The sequence below is a fragment of the Acomys minous genome (assembly GCF_964271855.1).
Source record: "Acomys minous genome assembly, chromosome: 3".
NCBI classification, from domain to species: Eukaryota; Metazoa; Chordata; class Mammalia; order Rodentia; family Muridae; genus Acomys; species Acomys minous.
The window spans coordinates 35,812,774-35,836,020 of NC_140485.1; the positions used below are offsets into that span (position 1 = coordinate 35,812,774).

A 23,247-nucleotide genomic window follows, 5' to 3' on the forward strand; every position below is an offset into this window, starting at 1 on the left:
AGCTAGTAGCCATGTCATGAGGACATGTAAGCATCCCTGAAAGAGGTCAGGAAACAAGGCCTGAATCTACCATCCAACAAGCAATTGTGGCATCATGCCAACAACCGTAGAGTGAACCTAGCTAGAAGCTGATGCCTCAGCTGCAGACAAATCATCAGAAGACTGCAGCCCAAACTGACCCTGAGACGATAGGTTCACATGCATCCCAAGCCAGGACCATCTAACTTACATTCCCAAAGTCCAGACCTATGGAAACAGTGAGATGGGTAGTTATTATGTTAGACTATACCGATGTCAAGAATATCCTCAGAATGGTTAATAGCTCCATAGCCATCCAAATGCTCACTCTCCTACAGTTCACCACCCACGAGCTACTTACTGGATTTGAAGAAACATGGTTTTCTTTAGGCTTCATGTAATACACATTTTTTTTTAAACAATGCATTTGAATCTAGCTCAGGAATCATATTCTGGAGAACAAATTAGTATTTCACCTAGCAAGCTGTAACACTGCTTTGGAATGCAAACCACATCTCTGAGACTCAACAGCTCGCCCTTCCTAAATGTTCCTTTTCCTTTGTCACTGTTCCACTCATCCTTTGGCTCCTCCAAATAGAAATGCAAAGAGAGCATAGAGCGCTTTGCGCCGTCCCTTTGCTCAGAGCTATTATTAGAAAAAATGCATCCAGCAGAATCTTCTCTGTCTTGATCAATGACTTCAGATAAAACCAAGGCTGCTCTACAAATCCAGGTGGTTCTGGGACACGTATTTCACTCCATGAGACTCGTCGGATGAAGAGCTATCATTTCCCCAGACCAGCTGAGGCCTGCTAGCTTGAGTTATCTTCTTGGCATTCAAGAAAGGAAGCCACATGTTAACTCCTCGCACCCTTAGCAAGATATGAAGCTCTTTTGTCCACAAGTCACTTGTAAATGAACTTTTAGCAGCAGATTGAGTGGTATATGTGCCCTCTGAGGGCTTCAACATGGTAGGGTCATCTCAGAGGTAAAAATCCTGATCTGAAGAGCAAGATTCCATCCCATAATAGTCAGTTCTGTAAGGAATCGATCTGGCCTCAATTATCAGAGGTCACCTTTCTTTCATCAATAGTTCCTCATCATATTAATGGGTCACAAAGCAAATGAAACACTGCTCTCCCAGCTCATCGGCTACAAATAACTTCCAGGTTGTCCTTTTCAGCAGGAAGGACACCAGGTCTCTCTCTTCCTCAGGTGAAAGTGTGGAGGAAAATGCCAGTGTTGTGGTCAAGCTGCTCATCCGACGTCCCGAGTGCTTTGGCCCAGCTCTGAGGGGTGAAGGAGGAAACGGACTATTGGCGGCCATGCAGGGTGCTATTAAGATCTCAGAGAACCCTGCACTCGACCTCCCCTCCCAGGGTTACAAGACTGAAGTGTAAGTGAATTACTCCAGTGTATGTGCAGATGGCGAGCTGCCAAATACTGTCAGTCAGTGAATCGCAAGGGTAGGATCAGTAGCTTCGCCTGGTAGAAAGAGCACAGATGTTTTATGGTGGTTAAAACACTTAAAATCACTTTGTCAGGCCCATTATTGTTTTGACTTGCCCAGAGAGCTCAGGGATTAGTATTGGCTGCTTTCATTTCTTTAGACCACTCAGCACAGCTGGCAAAGCACTGAGGCGGCAAAGCCTTCTGGTTTCCACAGCTCTTGCCTACAGCATTGCCTCAGGAGGACTACTTGGGAGAGTGTTTGGAGTTCTTGCAGATGGTTGTGGAACTTAAAGGTTCAGAGTTTAGTTGGTAGAGTGTCTGACTGGCTTGTTACTTGCCCCCTCCTGTGTCCAGTAGCCGTTTACCTTTATTTGTCTAGTTTATATGCCATAGTCTAGAGAGTGTATGTATGTAACCCGACAGAGTTGATTCTCCAGAGAGTTGGCTTTCCCCCCTTTGTTATCAGTCCTGATAGATGACTTAGTACACGAGAGAGAACTCAAATATATTTGTCTCAACTTTCTTATATAAGATGAGTGAATACTAAGACCCAATGTAATATAGCTTGTTGACTTCATAACCGGGAAGTTACCATAGCCCTCCTGCCTCCTTGACCAACTGTATTTCCATGTACTTTCAAGGAAGATGGAGGAATGAACAATGGAGAGTATCTAAACTCATGTTTTGGTTGTCATGGGATCCTAGAGCTACTGTGGAAAATTGTTTGGGTCCTTTGAGCTTAATGATTAAGACCACCTCATCAGCTCCTGAAGGGAGTTGTGAGGGAAAGCTTCTTGAACCAGAATGGAGTGTTTTTAACTAAGCAGTTCCTGCCTAATAGCAAGCAGGTCAGCCTCTCACACCTTCCCCATGGTGATTCTTTCTCTGCAGCACAGAAGATGATGAAGAGGCAGAAGAGATTGTGCACATGGGCAATGCAATTATGTCATTTTATTCAGCTCTCATAGATCTATTGGGCCGCTGTGCTCCTGAGATGCACGTAAGTGACAGAACTTAATTGACAGCAGGTTTGAGGAGCCTGAGTGGCAAGTGCCAGAGAAGCTCTGAATGGAGTTTTTTCATCTGTGTCTGGCATTTACTAATAAACTTCACTCTGGGTTCCTACACCAAAGTAGTTTCCTCAATGGGCCACTTTCTAAAGAAGGAAACGTGTGTGTGTGTGTGTGTGTGTGTGTGTGTGTGTGTGTGTGTGTATGTTTCTGCTTGGTACTAACTGGGTATGATCTCTGTATATTTTGTTTAAAACACCTTCTGAAATGAGGCTACCTTATGCCTCTGCTTGGCCAAAATGTGACTAACTTAATGTTTGGTCATGCCACTGTAAACGGCCTCATGAGTGCTATAGGGGGCACTGTAAGGGAAACCCTTTGGGCTCTTGGAAAACAATATTTTACAGGCACAAATGCAAAGATGGTTCTATCTGTTGTGAGTTTTTCTTAGACCTCTTAGTTTGATCTTAAAAGGGTCCATTCGCTTCCCCTTTTCACCCCTGTTGGTGCGATATTTGACGTAATTTCATACAAAGCCTCACCCTGGAATCGAGAGGAAAGAGTTGCTCCTCTTGCCTGGGTGTTGGAGGCTGACCAGAGTTACTAGGATTGCAGTGTCCTCTGTGATGTGTGCAGTCCTACCACACCAGCCTGCCTTTACACTTCAGCTCCTTCAAGGGAGGAAAGGAACTCAGAAGGAAGCCAGGGAACAGCAGGGTGTCCTACAACTTAGGAGGAGAAGTGTCAGGCCCCTTTTGTTCATACTCTAGTTCCTTTGATGACTTTGTATCACTTCTGGAAGCAAGCTACATAGCTGGCATGTTCTCAAAAAAGACAGCATGTGAGAGCTAACTCGCAAGAGCTTGCCTAAGGAAGAAATCAATACCTTCCCTTCTGCCTGCCACCTCCCTGCTGTAATGTATTACACACACACACACACACACACACACACACACACACACCCCTTCTCAGGACCCCCCATTGGCCCTTTCTCCTTCTGAAGTGAGAAAGGGGTAAGCTACACCATCCTTGGCAGCCCATGGGAAAGGGAGGCGACAGGCAGAGTAAGGTGTATGTGATCCTCTTTCTCTGGGGTCACTGAGTCCCTTCTCTCAGAATGCATCAGCCCATCTGGGATAGATCTGGTCCTGAGTTCCAGGGTAGTTACTTTTCAGCAGAAGGCCCACTGCCCCCTCTTGGGAGACCCCTTGTGCAGGAAGATGGACAGTATACTTGTGTTGTGTACCTGCTGCTTGGCCAGTTGGTCCATGTGATGGACCAACCTATTCCCCTTAGAATGACTCCAAAGAAACATTCAAATTATCTCTGAGAACCTCCATACTTTTCTTGCTCACCCCCAACATTCTTTAAGCTCAGAAGAAATTGAACTTTGTAAGTCATTTCCTCATCTGCTACAATTCTAAAATGTGGTGTTGTGGACACGTTGTCAGCACTCCTAAGGTGCCTGTGAGGGCTCCCTGCTGAGACTTGATACCTTACCAGCTGAGGCTTTTAGCCACAGTAGAGAACGAATGTGACTGCCTTCAACAGACTTGCTCCCTCAGTCACCCTCCTTGTAGTAAATCAAAAGGTAGTTTCTCTTTTCCTTTAGCCACAAGTAGCAATCAGGAGGACTCAGAAATAGTCCCCTGCTGAAAGGACTATTCTCCTGGCATCAGTTACGAGGTTCAGGTGGCCAGTGTGGGGGGCTTCATCTCTCTAATCTCTTTCCTGTGTGACAGCTCATCCAAACAGGCAAAGGGGAAGCCATCCGGATCCGGTCCATCCTGCGCTCCCTGGTCCCCACAGAAGACCTTGTTGGGATCATCAGCATTCCCCTGAAACTGCCCTCCCTAAACAAAGGTAGGGACGCAGCTTTGGCCTGAGCCTGCCCTAGTTCTTGTCTGCTCAGCAGCAGGACTCTGCTTCTGCAAAGAGTCCACTGCCAGATCACAGTAGAGGCCACCTCAGGCAAACAACTTGCTCCTTTCCTAGTGGCGAGTCTTCTGTAGACTTCCCCTAACCCCCTGATTATCCTGTCAAGATGGCCAAGTCTTTGGTCCTCAGGTAGAGAAACACCTCACTATTCTGGGACCAGAGACCATTCTAACCTTCCAAAGGATGATAAAACGAGCCGGTGTCAGCCTTTACCATGCCTTGACTTCTTCCTTGTCAGTGTCCCCTAGAAGAGTGAAACAGCCAGGCTGTCTTCTGCAATGGACCTGAAAGGCCTCACCCCAACCCCCAGGATAATAAGTTGTCCCCAGTGCTGCTTGTGGGACGTGATAACAATCATCCCCAAAGCGTTTTGATTCTCTGAGTCACTTTGTCTGGTCTTCAGGCACATGCTGGATTTGAAAAGATAACAGTGGTCTCTGGCTGTTGCAGTGTTGCACCCTTCAAAGTAGATGTTAATATACCTACATAATATTGGCTCACAGACAAACAAATATAGAAATTGCTGTAGAAAATGCATTTTAGAAAAATGCTCGAGTATATGTACCATTTTTATAACTTCATAAAGCACAGTGAATTAATAGTGTGTCTGAGAAAACAGGATAAAGAAAATAGATGCTAAACTTCATGTTTCCCAATGACGCGATGTTTTCTTTTAGCACAAAACACTTGCTGGATACCACAGAAATAATACTCATCAAAGCACCGGGGCTGTGGAAGAGGCCAAGGCAGCCTCAGACACTCAGCTCCTGATCTTCGTTGTGCTGAGGATGAGAAGGCTGCATGGTGCCCTTCGCTCTTAGCAGCCCACACCGACTTCTTGGCAGAAGGAAGCCCTTGAGCCCTGTGCCTCATGGAAGGCCTTAGAAAGCCTGTTCCAGTCCGCATGTACATATGCTAGGACTCCTCTTGGTCATTTGTGGGGTCTCTTTTTAGTTTTTGGTGCAAGATAAGAAAGAGCTGTTTTCCGTCCTCCCTAAAAATTATTTTTATTCTCCAAGTCAAGCAGGTTTATTTTCTCTGTGGATTCTTCACTTTGTCCTTGAGCCAGGTTTTTTTTTTTTCATTCAAATAAGACTAAACCAATCGAGTGACTTGATCTAAGTATTACCTGAAGCAGACAACTAGAGGAGTGCTTGCTATTTTGCACTGTTGATGTGATGACTACACATGTGATATATTGTTAAATTTAATCTACTTTCTTAACATTTTGCCACTCACATCCCCACATCAGCCATAAAAAGATCAATAGCTCAAGTTTAATTTCCTAGAATTTTCCCTTTTTTTAGATAAGAATTCTCACTGTAACTTTATGTTCCCAATATGGTATCACAGAACATTGGAAAGAAAAGGCATAAGGCATACCGTTGTCTTGTATTTTCAATATATAAATTACTGCTGATACAAATAACTGATTATAATTTACAGAAAAATTCAAAAGTATTAAACTATGATGGTGACCTTTTAAAATATAATCTACTTCACTGTAAATTTAAACTTTTAACAACAAATGGATTTAATAACCAACTCATAAAAGCTTGATGGTTGCTTCTCCCATCCTAGTTTAATCTGCTTTCTACTTAGGTCTTAGTTCTAAACTTCCTGTTTCCTGTCTCAACAAGCTGCAGACAAACTCTGTTTCCTTTTTGAACTGCATGAAGAGGAAATGATGTGTTCTGTTTTACAGATGGGTCAGTCAGCGAGCCAGACATGGCAGCCAACTTCTGCCCTGACCACAAGGCACCGATGGTGCTGTTCTTAGATCGTGTTTATGGCGTTAAAGATCAAACCTTTCTTCTCCACTTGCTGGAAGTTGGGTTTTTACCTGACTTACGAGCTTCTGCCTCTCTAGATACAGTAAGTAGCTAAAAGATAGGGTATGGCAGGGAATTCCCCACCACCAGGGTTAAATTAGCAACATTAGACATAGAACAAATGTCTTCTGCCTTCTTGGTGTCATAGTTTAATGGCCCGCTTGTGACTGAGAAAAACTGAGGGACGCAAAACTGGAAGATCTTAATGTTTTGGACCAAAATCTTATATGCAAGTAAATTTGACCTTAATTTTCTGTTCAGTCTCTTCAATTGAAGTTTCTCAAACCTTGGGGCTGTATTTTTTTAAGAAAATGGGACAGGGAACCAGACTATAGTGTTCATCATAGAATGCTTTCATAGCCTCCCTACAACCAATCAGATACCAATAGCAATTTATCTACTATCTAACTCCTGCTTAGACCAATTATGGATATCACTAAAGGTCTTCCAGGAGACAAAAAAAAAATCACACTCTTATGAGAATATGGTTCTGCAGCTTACGGAAAAGGCTAGCTGGAGGCCCTTCAGGCCAGAAATACTCTTCCCATCCTCATTTGTCTCGTCTTATGCACTGACCACCGAGAAAGATAGTCTATAGCTAGAGGTGTGGCAGAGGTCAGTACAAGAGGCCAAGGGCAAAGACACGGTTGGAAATCAAAGCTCGGATTTAAAAAAAAAAAAAAAATCCAGCATCCACTGGCATCAAGTCAAGAAGTATCTGACCATACGTCATATCTGTGTCCAGGGGGCAAGTGGAAAGTGGGGACACAACAAAGTTAGATCAGCTTAATTCCAAAACAAACAAAACAAACAAACAAAACCTGTCTTATGGTAGGTTTGTTTGCAGTTAGGCATCTCACGAGCGCCATCTGGTGTTTAGTAGCAAGAAGTGCAAGCTCTGGGGTGAGGCGTCTGCTGGCCGACTGAAAATGAATAGCAATCTCTATAGAAGAAGACTGTTTTGATTTTATGATTGATGTTATATACTGTAAATAAAATTTTATGTGGAGAAAATAACATATCACCAATCACAGGACAGAGTAAAAATTAGATGAATTAAAGCTGCTAATATCCCAAACTATGAGATATGAAATTTTATACTTAAAATTTAAATCGTCTTTACTTTTGAGTTACATATATGTTTTTATAAAAGTTACATTTTAAAGTTTACTTTGGCTGTGAAAAGCTAAGGTGAAATCTGAAAATTTGTCATTAACATGTCTCAATATCTACTGGGGGTAAAAACAATCTGATTTTATTATTTTAGCCAGATGTTTGCATTCAGTGCACATCATGGGTTACCAAAAGTCATCACATCTAGGAAGATAATTAAATTTGTCTTTTCCATCTTCATTAAAGCACAGGCTTCCACATGTCTAAAATATTTTTTAAATTAAAAGAACTTTCTCAAAAGAACAAAACTGTTATTCTGTTACATTTTTATTTTGTTAAAATAAATTCACCATATTTTTATCTCAAAAAAAAAAGAAAGAAAGAAAAGAGTCTGAGCCGTGAGATCCTTTCTTTTTCTTATCTTCACCTTACTCCACCTACTACTTCTTTTATTTGGAGATTTTCTATAAGTCCTTAGTTTTTAAAAATAACTTTTAAATTTTCTGGACTTCAAGTTTCCTGATTAAAGGTTTTTATTAGTTCAAACAGCAAATCCTATTCCAGCTTCTGGTATTTGATCACATGCCAGAGCACCATCTGCCTCCTGCTCAAAAAAAGAGAAAAAAAAATAAGCGTTTTACGTACACTTCCTCATCTGAGACTTTTCAAGGCACAGAAATCAAAGCCCTGCCTTCCTCATTTTAGCTACTCTGTCCCTGATAGAGATAAATGTAAAAGACGAGCTATTTTTTTCTGGCATGGTCACCCATGCCTCCAGAAGACAAACTTCTGATAATTAAGACCAAACGCCCAGAAATGTAAAGGGTTCAAAGAAAATAGTTTTTCAAATCATAAGTTGGAGGAAATGTTCATTCAGATAGAATAGCTGGGATAATTGTAGGAAATGATGACATTTTATCTCTCTGGGTCTCGCGGCTTCTTTTGAGGCCTTCAGTTCTCAACAATGACGTGAGTTATGCTTTGGCTATATTTAGTGTCACTGAATGGGTCTTCCTTTAATTCAGCTTGTCCATCTAAGTTTACAAAGGGGAGTATTGGGAGCAAAGATTATTACCGGAGCTTTAGCAAAGGCCCTAGATTTCTGTTTTGTAGATTTTTTTTTTTATTTCTCATGCAGCGTCAGGTCCCCTTGAGCATGTCATTTATCCAGATGGGAACTGTTCGCAGTACTTATAAATTAACTATGGGCATCAGAGATGCACTTTCTCTTGATAAAGCTGATGAATTTGAGGGATGTTGTGGTATACAACCATTCATTAACCTTGCAACAGCCTGGAAGCTGGACATTCAAATCTCGCTGGGTAGGGCTGCCCATCGACTGATCTTAGTGAGAGTGTAAAATTCTTTGAGACCATTCAACATCCAGCCATCTTCAGATGTTTGCTTTGTTTCTGAGCATGGGGACTAACATTTTTTTCCCACTGTAATAAGACAGAGAGTTGGGTGGGGGAGGGGATCCCTGCAGGCTTTGGCTTTACAGCCAGCAGGGAAATGATCCAGGTGAGGGAAAAGGGAAACTCAGTTCAACCCAATTTAGGTATCCAGGGCTGGGCCAGGACTCCAAGAGTCTGAGCTCAGCTTGTTTGCTTTTGTAACATTTGAGCACAGCACAACTTGGGGCAGGGAGATGCTCAGATGACAATTAACTCAGCCCGACACAAAGCTTAAGACATGTTCTCACTGAAGCTCTTTACAAAGTGCATGTGGCTCTGTCCCTAAGACGGGTTCATGTTGACTTAGAAACCATGCTCAAGACTGGGGTCTAGGGATGGGGACTGAGGTAAACGTAATGGCTGTGGGACTCAGGGTTTGGCCTGGCCCTAAAATAACACAGAAGTCACTTAGGATGTTGTAAATTACAATGGCATCTTTCACGAGGATGAGTTTTATGCCTAGAGGCAATGCTCGAGATTGCTTAAGATTTAATGGGAAAAGGTCTGGGATAAGTAAAACAATTTCTTGGAGATATGGGCTGAGTCTGGCTCATCAGACAAGGAAGACTCACCAGATTGTAAACTACATCCATTCCCAACATTGAGGGGGAGGACATCTTCTTCCTTTGAAAGATGCCTGTGAGTTTAACCAGTGCTTATCTGCGGGCACAATGATTTTGCCCTCTACAGATAGGCTGTGAGTATAGCCATGTGTAAGATTCCCTGGTCTTGCATGGAGCTCCATGCACCAGGTGAACTGTCTGTTTTCTGAGAGGCTAAGTAATGCCTTCACCCACTTCTCAGGTGTCCCTCAGCACCACGGAGGCCGCACTGGCGCTGAACAGGTACCTATGTTCGGCGGTGCTCCCACTCCTTACGAGATGCGCCCCTCTCTTTTCTGGGACAGAGCACAGCACTTCTCTGATTGATTCTACACTGCAGACAATATACAGGCTTTCCAAAGGACGGTCCCTCACCAAGGCACAGAGGGACACCATCGAAGAATGTCTGCTTGCCATTTGCAAGTAAGTGCACCCTCCTGTGTTCTTGACTTGTGCCTAAGTCTTCACATCTAATGCATTTATGTGTGACACAGCAGATAATTTTATAACACATCAATGCATTGTGAAACTGGCTATAAAGTCTGAGGAAACTACAAGGCCTTTGTCATATACCCAGCCTTCCCACAACTATTCCTCTTAGAATGTACTTGTTCCCTGTGTCGGTCACATAATCTTCCTTGGAATCAGCTCTCATTATAAGAAAGGGGAGGGTACAGCTTAGGATTTACCCATTGGGGTGAAAAACTAGGAAAATGAATGTCATTTATGTCTGAAGGATTTCTACAATGAACTAATTGTCTAGTTCTGGAACGAGACCCAAAAAGATTTCTCTACCATCTAAAAGAGAGAACTTTTACACAGTCTCTGTGTGTGAATCAAAACAGTCCACCTCCAGGTTTCCAAGACTTGAGCAAAAGAATCTAGTCACAGTGGGGAATAAAGACAATAGCTTTTGCCAATGTGAGCAGACAGCAAAGGCAACAGAGGAGTTCAGGGATCTGCATCCAAGCCTGGAAGGACAAAGAATGAGTTCCTTTTTTGTAACTGGTATTGCCCCATGGTCTAGGGTCACATTCTGTGCTTTAAGCCACTGCTTTTCCTCCTAGGCTGTGTATTAGAGCCACTTGTGAGATCCTCACTAAACATCCAAGTTCCCAGTCCCAGGATTCAAAATCCAGAGGGAGAGAATCCAGGATTCTAGCATTGAAGTTCCTTGAGTAATTGACTCTAGTAATGACATGCATCTGTAAAAGGATCAGCAGGCTCCTAGTGTAGGGACTAGAGAGATTCTCCTGATTCTTGTGAATGCCATGTGTCCCCGCCACATGCATTAGAAGACTCATGATAGCTAGAAGAAAATTTACCAGAAGTCTCCATCATCCATACATCAACTAAAAGGCAATCTCAGACATGTTATAAAGTGACTTACCTACTAGCCTCTCTGTAATGGTGGCACAAATGCTAAGTGGTGTAGGGCAGCCAGGAGTCTCAAATGGGAATACAAAACATCCCCTTGGTGGTTTCTCACAAAGCTGGAAAACTCTTACTGTAATTTCGGTAGCCATATTCCTTGTGTTTACTCAAATTATTTGACAGCTTACACCATATAAAACCTGTATGTATACGTCATTATATATACTCCATAAAAACCTGATTTTTATATCATGTTAGTCATCATTCACAAAGCTTAAAGCAACCAAGCTGTCCTTCAATAAGTCAGTGGATAAACTATAGTAAGTCCAGGAAATGGGATATTACTCATTGCTAAAAAGAACTATCAAGCCATGAAGAGAAATGGAGAACAAAAATGTGTATTAATAAGTCAGAGAAACCCTTTTATTGTAAGATTCTAGATATAAGATATTTTGGGAAGCAAAATCCTCAGAGCTAGTAAAAGGATTAGTAATTTCCAGAAGTTGTGACCAAGACGGATGACTACATGGAGCACAGGGAATTTTTGGGACAATGAAAACAATGCTGTATCATCTATGATGGTAATGCTATGTCATTGTTCATTTGTCCAAACCCATATACTGTCCACCATGGATAATGACCCCCGTTTAAACTTTTCATGTTGCTGGTGGTCACGTATCCCTGCAGGCTTACCAGCTGTAGCCAATGTAATGCCTCACGGGGAACATTGGCAATAGACAATGGATGAGACCGTGCAAGTGGGCAGATAAGGGACCAATAAGAACTCTCTGTGCCTTCCTCTCAGTCTTCTTGTGACACTAAAACTGCTAAGAATAAAGTTTAAAATGTGTACAGGACAACCTAACACATTTCAAATATAAAAGCTGGCATAAAAGATGGTTTAGCAAAGTTAACCCATGTTCTCTGACTTTGTAACCTTCTAAAGCCTAGAGGCTTCACTGCCAAATACTGTTTGCCTGACACAAGGGCAGGGTCAAAAGTTTACGTAGACCCAAGGCTCAAAGTGGGCTTTCTTTCTGATATGCGTGTTCTGCACAGTCTTATGTCAACTTAACCCAATCTAGAGTTACCGGAAAAGAAGAAACCTCAATTAAGAAAATGCTTCGGTAAGATAAAACTGTAGGGCGTTTTTAAATCAGTGATTGATGGGATGGTGTAGCCCATTGTGGTGCCATCCCTGAACTGGTGGCCCTGAGTCCTATAAGAAAGCATGCTGAGCGAGCCATGGGAAGCAGCCAGTAAGTAGGACCCTTCTGTGGCCTCTGCATCATCTCTTGCCTCTAGGTTCTTCCCTGTTTGAGTTCTTATCCTGACTTCCTTCGATGACAAATAAGCAGCAATATGAAAGTGTAAGCAAAACAAAACAAAAAACACCTTTTCCCCCACCACTTGATTTTTGGTCATTGTGTTTCACTGCAGCATTAGAAACCCTAAGACAGTCCCCCTTCCAAAATCGTACGCTGCACACTGACTCATTAGTTCCTGGATTGCTATCACTGGTAGAAAATTAAGCTAAATAAAGCAGTCGTGGTCCTGCAAGATAGACAAAGCTTTGCAGACACACTGATCCACTGAGATTTCGGAGATTGAGAGTCTCTGCTTCACTGCCTTGAAGGGAAGAATTCTGGCCTCATTACTTACTGATGTGGGTCTCCACACCTTGCTTCAGTGGAAGCAACAGGACTAAGCAATAGCTTCACTGAAGAACAAATGCTCTCTGTCAGCAGCAATGCCTACCTGTGTGAAGAGCTGCTCCTGTCCTCGGTCTAGCTCTGGCTGGATCTGAACTCAGATCAGATCCCACATCAAGAAGGAAGGCTGGTGTCTTGGCATTAGCTCTTGCCAAGTAGAAAATCCAGGTTTATGTGACTGGTTAGGACTAGATATATCCTTAAAAATAAACCAGAATTTGGGGAAAGCAGAAATTTACATAGAACCGGAAACAAGGCTCCACATCCTGTCTCTGTAGTCTAGGGGGCAGTGCTCTTCTCTTCTCCCAACGTAAGCTCCAGATATAACAAACTGATCATAACTGGGTATTTTATTGTTTATTTATTTTTTAAAGATTTATTTATTTATTATATATACAGCATTCTGCCTGCAGGCCAGAAGAGATGGCTGTGAGCCACCATGTGGTTGCTGGGAATTGAACTCATGACCTTTGGAAGAGCAGTCAGTGCTCTTAACCTCTGAGCCATCTCTCCAGCCCCTTATTGTTTATTTTTAATAAGTCAGTGTCTTTGTTATGGTTCTGTTGCTATGATGAAGCACCATGACCAAAAAGCAAGTTGGAGAGGAAAGGGTTTATTTGGCTTACACTTCCACATTGCTGTTCAGCATTGAAGAAAGTCAGGGCAGGAGCAGCGCAGAAACCTGGAGGCAGGAGCTAGTGCTTACCGGACTGCTCCGATGGCTTGCTCAGCCTGCTGTCCTATAGAACCCAGGGCCACGGCCTAGGGTGGCCCCACCCACAGTGGCCGGAGGCTTTCCACATTGATGGCTAGTGAAGAAAATTCCCCACAGGCATGACCACAGCCCATCTTATGGAGACATTTTCCCAACTGAGGCTCCTCTCTGGCAGGTAATGCTAGATTGTGTCAAGTTGGCATAAATTATCCAGGACAGTCAGTGAACAACAGGGTCACAGGTTTATTGCCCTCCTTTATTGAAGGAAAGGTTGTGAAGTAGGTAAGTTTTGTTCCTCTCCACCTGTACTCACCCTCCTTGCTGAAGGTGCTTTGACGGGTTCTCCTGTATGGCTCCTCTACCACCGAGGCTACTGCTCTTGCCTCCATACCTCCTTAGGTATCATGAAAGGAGGGCAAAGATTCATTAACTGAAATTTTATAGCATAGTCATATGTACATATATGTGTGTGTGCATATGTACGTGTGCATACATGTGTGTGGGTGGGTATGCATGCATGCACATGTGTGCATAGTGTGTGCATGGGTGTGTGCATACATGTGGGGGGTATGTGTGCGTGCAAGTGTCCTTGGGGGTGTGTGCATATGTGTGTGTGCGGGGGTATGTGTACATGTGTGTGTGCATGTGTGTGTTTGTGTGTGTGTTTCATGCTTTGGAGAGAATCGATAGATAACTCTTGTCTTTAGTTTGGTATCCAAATAATAAAAGTTAGTCCCTCTGATTTCTCCTTTCTCTGTCTCAGAATTTACTTAGACCAAATACCACAGTCATGAACTCTATAATTTAATAAGTCTTTGATTAATCTTTAATTAATTACTGTGTTTGTCATGTCCAGAGTTGCTCTAATAGTGTGAAATTCCTGGGCCAGGTTGTAACCAGGAAGACTTTAGGGTTGCCTTCCGATCATACCACTAGGTGGCCTCAGATCCCACCTCTGCAGATGATCAATTTTATCTTCTCTCTTTACAGCTACATACTGAGACCCTGTCTTTTAGAAAAGAAAGGAAGGAAAGAAGGAAGGAAGGAAGGAAGGAAGGAAGGAAGGAAGGAAGGAAGGAAGGAAGGAAGGAAAGCGAAAATCCTTAGTTCTTAGAAGTCCTTAGAGATGGCTATAAAGCCAGCTCATCCTCTTTCTGTTCTGTTCTTTGCATGTGATCACTGAATATATTTTCAATGTACACAGACCCCAGACCATGTTGATGCATAGTAGTTGGAATTTAACTGTCACAATTCATTAACACTTTTTTATAATTTAAATATATTCTATTTTTAAATGGAAGACTTTGCCATTCACTATCATTTATCCAAGATCTTTGGTTTAAGGCTTTGCCCTAATTTATGCTTCTTTTTAAACTTCATATTTTATTATTATGTGTAAATGGAGTGTGTATAAGTGTGTGTGTGTGTGTGTGTGTGTGTGTGTGTGTGTGTGTGTGTTCATTCCTATGCTACAGGGCACATGTAGTGACCCACTTTCTTGAGTTGATTTTCTCCTTCCACTCTGGAATGGAAAAGGGATCAAATTGAGGTTTGTGTACCAGGCACTCCTACCCACTGAGCCCTCTTGCTGGTGTTGCAATATATAAATATAGGAGATGGAATGCAGCAGATCTGGCATGAAGAGATTTACTTGGGGGAAGGGAGGGAGAGAGGAGTTGGGGCCATGAAGGCAGAGAGACAGTGGAAGAGCAACCAGGAGAAAGCAGGAGAGAGAGATAGGATGGGGGAGGTTCCCCAGACACAGGAAGTGGGAAGGGAAACTGAGGCAGAGAGAGAGTACCGAGACAGGCTGGTCCTTTATATCTGGTGCACAGCTGAAGCACATCTGGCACACGCCTGGCGGTGGCAAGTGATGACCTCAGAGGTTGCTATGCAACCTAGAAGTGGGCTAGTGGGAGTGCATAGCACTACAGCTGGCCCTAACATATGCTTCTTCTATTCATTTTTTGTCTCCTTTTTTTTCTTTCTTTCTTCCTCTTTCCACCATTCGGTGTTTACTTTGTCCCATCTTTCTTTTTCTTGCTCCATACTGCAGTCACTTGAGACCTTCCATGTTACAGCAGCTCTTACGCCGTCTGGTTTTTGATGTGCCACAGCTCAGCGAGTACTGCAAAATGCCTCTTAAGGTAAGCACCATGTCACCATAGAAATGCACAAGAGTGCACACAATTAGAGAAGGAAAATGCATGTTCGATTTTGACAGCTTAGCAAGTTGCGATCCACAAAACCAATCTAAAGCTTGAATGTTATTGTTGTTACCTGTTGTGGTTTATCTTGAGTTGCCGTCCACAATTTGATTTTTAATCAGAGTTTACTAAAGAGACTTGGATGTTATGATTTTTCATTGTAACTATGTTTTAAGAATATTTTGCACCTAAAAAAAATCTTTGAAATCCCTGTGGTTTTTCTTTTCGCTTTAAAAACAAAGGTATTTCTTCTTTTACTATTTTGTGAGTTCCAGTGTTTTGTCTGCATGTATAGCTGGACAACACATACATGCAGTACCAGCAGAGGCCAGAAGAGGGTGTCAGATTCCCTGGGAATGAAGTTATACATGTTTGTGAGCCTTCGTGTACATGGCAGTAATTAAACCAAAATCTTCTGGAAGAGCAACCAGTGCTTTTAACTGCTGAGCCACTGCTCCAGCCCTCGCTATGGTCTTCCACTCAAAGGATCTAAAATGTCCCTTTCCACATTGTTTTGTGGTTTTTCCCTCTTGCAACAGATGCTTCTTATTTCTTTTTTTTTTCCTATGTATTAATAAAAAGAACACAGAACTTCTATTATAGTCCCAAATCACCTAGCCCTGCGTGATGCCAGAGTTAGTGGCTACCACCGACCAACCACACTGACAATTTCTTTTTCTATTTTTCTCTTCCTCTTTTTTTGAAATAGTTGAAGCAGGAATTCAAGGGATTATATTGGGATAATCAGAACTCTCCATCCCATAACCAGACAGGAAGCTTTACACAATCACAGAGACACTCTGTTTTACATCTAATCTTAACAGTTCCGGGTCTTAATCTCAAAAGGTACTGTTAGGATTCTCCTTCAGTCTGCCTACCTGTGATGTCACTGCCTACCTCCCACTAGGCGTGGCCCTACCCAAGATTATTAAAGGACAACCCTACCCTCCCCGTCATGGCTGGCTCTCACTCTCACTTCTCTTCTTACTCTTCTCTCTCTCTCTCTCTCTCTCTCTCTCTCTCTCTCTCTCTCTCTCTCTCTCTCTCTCTTTCATACCCCTTCTCCCCTCCTTTCTCTCCCCATGCTCACATAATAAACTTCTGTTGTGTAGCACATATTATATTTCATAAAAGGTACTATAGCGGAAAGGCACAGTCTCCTTAGTTTGGCATTCTACAGATCACTGCCGTCAGCTGATGCTGGCTCCTAAGAGGCATGGCTTGTACCACTCAGTAAATTCACTTTGACATTTCACATGAATGGTGAGGGGCTTGCCCCCCCCCCCCCGCCCCCCACTTTAGACCTGGATCCTTCCTGCTGGTAAGGGGTGTTACGAGTGTGATGCGCCATCTCCTGGCCACCTGTGGAACTGCTTTCACGTGATTGAGCTGGACAAGGGCCAGAGACTAACAGCATTAGTCTTCCAACCTACCATATGCCCACATCTCCTGCTCAGATCAGCACACCCCAGGATATCCCAGAATCATGTAATCATAAGAAATTCCCCCCACATGTGACTGACTGGGACCCCTTTCAGAGGGTAACATCTCATTTCAAACAGGGTTGGCTCCCTTCCTTCTTTTAGTAAATACCTGGGGGCACAGCAGGAAGCAGGAGAACTAATCAGGCAGATGCCGCTCAGCCTGGAGCTAATTAATGAGAGCAGACCCTTCCCAGAGGGATCTGAAGGGCCTCTTTCTTGACAGCCCACCTCCTTCACATCCTGGTTTCCCCTCAGCTCTTCTCCACACTGTTTTCTTCTCCCCGCATGTCTCTGGTGCCTGCCGCCCGCCTGATGTGCTGTCCTCCTCGGGCCTGGTGTCCTCCTCTTCTGACACGCCCAGCTCCTGACCAATCATTACGAACAGTGCTGGAAGTATTACTGTCTGCCTTCGGGATGGGGGAGCTACGGGCTGGCTGTGGAGGAGGAGCTGCACCTCACTGAGAAGCTCTTCTGGGGGATTTTTGACTCCCTCTCCCACAAGGTAATGACAACTTTCTGAGGAAAGAAGTGACCCCAAGTGATCCAGGCACAAGAGAACTAGGTTCAGTTTGTCTTTACTATGCTCTGCGAACTGTGCAAAGGACCTCACAGGCATATTATGTTAATCCTTTAAGGCGCCCTCCCAGCTCCCCACCTTACCCCCCTACAAAAAACAAAAAACAAAAAAAAACAAAAAAAAAAAAAACATGCTCCAGGATAGGAGCTATCTAATCCTCAGAGCTGTTAAGTAACATGCCAGGCTCACTGAGCTAACGCATGGGAGAGCAGCCACCAGAACAAGTTCCCAAAGCCTTCTCGCTTCCAGTTTAATTACTTAGTGTTCTTGTTCTTTCTCTCTGTGAGGTGTTACAGCCTGGTCCGTTGCCTGAGTTCGCACACTGCTTCCTGATTGTGAATGCGCCCAGCTGCCTCACACTCGTTCTCCACCATGCTGACCTTTGTCCCCTCAAACTCTAAGACAGAATAAAGCCAGCCAGTGTTTCTTCCTTCCTTGCCCTCTCTCCCTCCTCCCTCCCTCCTCCTTCCCTCCTTCCTTCCTCCTCCCTCCCTTCCTTCCTGTCATCCTTCCTTCCTTCCTTTGTTCCTTTCTTTCTTCCTTCCTTCTACCCACTACCTACCTTTGTCTGGAATTTATGTCACAGCAATGGGTAAAATATTAATGCAGATCTCTACCCTCCACTGTAGACTTTAGAAGAGCTTCAAAGTTCCCTCCACAATCATATGTCGGACCATTTCCCATAACTCTTCTTAGTAGGGGAGTTTATACCCCTTTCTAGCCTAGGGAAAACCCTTTGCATATTCTTGGTATTTATTTGCAATGGCATTGATTCGAACCTTTAAGATTCTTCAACCTAAAGTGAAAGGTGACATGAGGGCTTTATAAAGTGTCACTCTGCCCTCCAGGAATGCTTCAGTTTCCTGTAGGAAGTACTGAAGGTCAACCTCGACAAATGTATGCTTTCTATCTATACTTCTATTGTGAGCGAATGACTCTGTGACAACTGTGGTTTGTCTATCGGAGCCTTCTCTTTTTTTTCCTCATAGAAATATGACCTGGATCTTTTCCGAATGGCCCTGCCTTGTCTCAGTGCAATTGCTGGGGCCTTGCCACCAGACTATTTAGATACAAGAATCTCAGCCACATTGGAGAAACAGGTCTCAGTGGACGCAGATGGAAACTTTGACCCCAAACCGATCAACACTGTAAAGTAAGTTCACAGCCCTCTAAACTGTTTGTGTAATCCATACAGTAGCCAATATCTTTCTTTCAGACTATAGTAGAAGCTTCCGTTTTCCCTTTCCCTTCTGCCAGCACTGTTTATCTTCTCCTTTGACACTACAAGTTACACAGTTTAATCTACTCATATATGATTATATACTGTATTACTTTATATGCCAGGCTTTGGGGTGGGGTTGGTTTAGTATATGAAAAAGACATTGCAAGGCCCACCCTGATAAATGACACAATTAATTCATTGATGAGGGTTTATTGACAAAACCCTTTGCTCTTTGTAAGTCAGGCCTATATCGATATAATAACATCAAAACAACTCCACAGTAACAGCAGAATCTTAGCAAGGCCTCGTGGTGAAAGTGGAATGCTGGGGGCCCTTTGAGAGGTTGGATTTGCTCTTAGCCATACTAATGATACTAGATCTTTGGGGTCACCCTATGGTAGGGCCTTAAACTTCCTTCCCGTGAGTATGCATAATCCTTTACTGATGTTCAACAGACAACAAATATCCTCATTGAACTCCAGATTCAAATGTGATTAGCCTTGGGGCAAAATAATTGCTCTGTTAGGTTTTCAGGTGTCTCTCCCCAGTTCTGAGTATGTGTCGAGGGGCAAACTGACTTCATCTCTGGGTGCATTTTAATGAAGAGCACAAAACCCTTCAGAATGAGCTGGGAAATAAACATGACCTTGTATGATCCCCTGGACCTGTGTTTAGTGACCTTGGTTCTCAAATAGGATCATAAACCCTTCCCAGGAGTGTCAGCTCAGCTGAAGTGTAAAATCCATCATTGGGAAATTAAGTGCACAATCCACTGGATGAAGCCTTGGGTGAGAGAAGGTTGAGAAACAGAATATTGGACCTCCTACATGGAAGAGATAAAGGATGTGGTAAAAATGGAAGCTCGGGCAAGAAAATAGGCACTGGGGTTATAGAAAATGTAGGCACACAAAAAGATGATAAGGTAAATTATGTGATGGCTGGTCATGCTACAAATACTATCGACGTAACTCTAGCAGTTGTGTGCCGTGGCGAAGGGGAGACGCTCCGTAGTGTTTTGAGCGCTCTTGTTGCTTCAAACCTTTGGCATGAGTAAACTGAGTAATGTTTCTTACTAAAACGAAGCAGGCCTGATTGCCAAGACACAGGGTCATAACCAGCACCTACTAATAAGCTCATGAGCCAGATTATCTCCCCAAGGACAATGACACTCTTCAGCTGTCTTCCATTGGATGAACCACCTTGAGCTTGCCACGTTGACTCACCGAACTCTAGAGTCAAGTTCCGGGGAGAATGAATGTGATCCATCCAGTCATGTGCCTGACCTCGGTGGCCGTGCACCTGACAATCAAGTGCAATACGAGAAGCCCGTCTGATACACAGGAAAGATGAAGGGTGGATGAGAGCTGCTAGGCAAATGGAAGCGACAGGGCATCTACTGTGTTTCCAAAATTCCAGTTGAAATGAGTCGCTAAATCAAACTGATAGACAACCACTATGTTGTAACATCTGGCCCTCCAGCTGCGCGGTCTGTTGTTCTCAGACCAGAGCTACAGGATAACGAGATTCTCACTGACAGAGACCAGGGCTGGCTCTGAAACCTCAGTGGTACTTCAGGAGCCAGGAGAGTCCAGAGCAGCAGGGGAGAAGGCCTCCTATGTGCAGAAAAGTCTGCAGAGAAATCCTGTGACGAGACCTGGGTTGGGTGCCTGGAACACAACACTGCCCTTGTCACCCCTGCTCAGCAGTATAACTGTGTCTAAAGTAGCTTAAGTGAGTGATAGCAAATTGCTACACCGACACAGCTTCTACATGGTCTAGCTAAAATACTTATGGGGGCTATAGTGATTTCTTTCTCTCAATTCACAGTTTTTCCTTGCCTGAAAAATTGGAATACATTGTCACCAAGTATGCTGAGCATTCTCATGATAAATGGGCCTGTGACAAGGTAGGGATTATCAGCCAATTGACAATTGTCAGGGATTGGGGAGGGTGGGGAGGGGGAAGCCCCCCCAAACACATTGTTGAGTCTGATCCTGGAAATCTGCCTGATTTGTCTAAGTGACAGAGTCCCCAATGCCAAGAGCATTCATCATTTCTGGGCAGCAATTTCCCAGGGTTGGTAGAGGTCGGAGAAATAGGCGGCGGCAGCTGCTGGTGGCTGCATCTGTGATGTCCGGGGAAAATGAACAATTCTGGAAGTGTCAATAGCTTTCTTATCATGGCACTGCCTGGAGTGTACGCCCAAGCACGCACTTGCGTGTTTAACATAAATGCTTCATCAGGGTGGGAAGCTTGTTATTTAACTGTTTCTTTTAACTCAGCACTGGAAAAGAATAAGTAGCATTGAAGGCCCCACTCCCCCATTGCTAGAGAGGCTGAGTTGTATTCCAGGAAAGCCACACGAGGTCCTTCCTTTAGGGAGTGCTGCTAGAACTTCGAGGCACCCAGTCCGTCTGCTGGTTGAAATTCCTCCCCTCCTGAGGTCAGGCTGCTCAATATATTCAATTGCTGGGTCAAAGGCATGCTGGATTGGAGTGGGCAGCCAGTAAAGGAGTGGCACCGCTGCTCAGCTTGTAGCAGTGGAATGTATTTTCCAGGCAGAGCCATAGAATGTCATCTCCATAGAATGTGCGCTCACAGACTAATGGAAACCATGAGCCGCTGTCTCAGCACTGCGGACCAAGGCTTGCTGTTTGCACTGATGACAACGACGACTGAACTGTAGAATGATTCCAGACCAGGACTGGGAAGCCTCTTCTGTGTAAAAGGCATGAATATAATCAAATAACCTCTAATGAAATGGGTCATGGACGTTTCCAGCCCTGTAGGTCAGACAGCCTCCATGGCAGCGACTCATTCCCACTGTTATAGCACAGAAGTAGCCACAGACAAAACAAAACACTGACAACAAAAGAGGACCCATGTACAAATAAAACTTTATTTTAAAAAAATAGCTGTTATCCGCACACCTGTTGTCCGCACGGCTGTTAATCACACAGCTGTTATCCACACACCAGTTGTCCGCACACCTGTTATCCGCACACGAGTTGTCCACACAGCTGTTATCTGCACACCTGTTGTCTGCACAGCTGTTATCTGCACAGCTGTTATCCGCACACCTGTTGTCCGCACGGCTGTTATCCGCACATAGTCCCAATATGCATATTTTGTCACATGATATTAGTGTTTCCCATCTAGCCCCTGTCCCATCTTAAAATTCTTTACCAAGTTCTAATTCTTCTTTAAATAAAGATCAAAATCCCCACAAGGCCTATTAGACACTGCTACATCTGACTCTTAATGAGATCTCTGCCCCTCAATCACTTCCTGTACTTTTAGACTCTTTGTCACACATTTTACTTGTGCCCAAAACACTTCCCTGACTGAGAAAAGTAGTCAATTGCCATCCCTACCTCATCCTGCAGGTGTCAAATCTAAGCACTAATAGGCTGATACTCTCCCAGATTTCTTATATGCAGATCACCTTCGTACCTTATTCTCTTCCTTAATAGTATTTTAAGATATCTTTATACAAACACATTAATATATTTGTAACAGTTCCATATTTGTTCATCTATTCCACTTATCAGTAACATATCTACAGGTGTAGTTATTTGATTAGTATCTGTCCCTGACACCAGCACGAGGCTTCATTACAGCAAGGACATACACTCACCCTTGCCTACAGGTATTGGTTATCTAACAAAGAGAAGAAAATTTCCCTCTGACCTCAAAACCCTCTTCCTAGGGCTGGGGAGATGGCGGCTCAGTATTAAGAGTGCATATTGCTCTTACAGAGGACCTCAATTCAGTTCTAGTACCCACATCAGGCAGCTCACAACTGCCTGTAACCCCAGCTTTGGGGGGAATCCATCACCCTTTTCTGGTTTCTGAGGACACTGGACTCGCATGTACAAACTCACACATATACACATAATTTAAAATTTTAAAGTGACTCAGGTGTAGTGGCACATACCTGTAATCCCAGCACTTAAGGAGGCAGAGGCAGGCAGATTTCTGTGAATTCAAGGCCGGCCTTGTCTACAAAGTGAGTCCAGGATAGCCAGGGCTATACAGAGAAACCCTATCCTGAAAAAAACCCAAATAAATAAATTTATTAATAAATTAATGAATTAAAATACAACTTTTCCTATGGGAGAAATAAATTATCCAGCCACAGTGGTATAGGTTGTACAGTTCTGTGATTGGCATGAGCACAGGATTTGAACACACAGAAGTGCCAAACCCCACAGCTGGTGTCCAGAGATGCTGCCTAGAGTGGTGACACTTAACAGCCTCTTATAAAAGATAGATAGACATTCATCTCAGGGATGAGATGACTTTATGGCAGGCCAAGAGAGGCAAGAAAGAGCTTGTTGGCTTTGGGGAACCACATAGCTGGAACATGGAGTACGCCATGGGAGAGGATGGGAGAGTGAATGTGGAGAGGTTTATGAGCATATACAGGGGGAGGAAATCCCGCTCAGGAACAGTCATAGGGGAGGAGAATATGGGGAAAATGGGAGGGAGGGAAGAATGGGAGGATGCAAGGGATGGGATAACCATTGAGATGTAA

At 43.6% G+C, this 23,247-nt stretch overlaps 1 protein-coding gene across 1 annotated transcript in view; it reads left to right on the plus strand.

The window, feature by feature from the left end:
* Window positions 1–23,247, plus strand: part of RYR3 (ryanodine receptor 3) — a 529,413-nt gene that overhangs the window by 388,700 nt on the left and 117,466 nt on the right. The window contains exons 45-53 of the mRNA XM_084776329.1: window positions 1,234–1,414; window positions 2,362–2,470; window positions 4,223–4,343; window positions 6,124–6,293; window positions 9,622–9,842; window positions 15,277–15,367; window positions 17,273–17,413; window positions 18,478–18,641; window positions 20,538–20,616. Coding sequence (XP_084632455.1) covers window positions 1,234–1,414; window positions 2,362–2,470; window positions 4,223–4,343; window positions 6,124–6,293; window positions 9,622–9,842; window positions 15,277–15,367; window positions 17,273–17,413; window positions 18,478–18,641; window positions 20,538–20,616 — 1,277 coding nt within the window. The remainder of the gene's footprint in view (window positions 1–1,233; window positions 1,415–2,361; window positions 2,471–4,222; window positions 4,344–6,123; window positions 6,294–9,621; window positions 9,843–15,276; window positions 15,368–17,272; window positions 17,414–18,477; window positions 18,642–20,537; window positions 20,617–23,247) is intronic.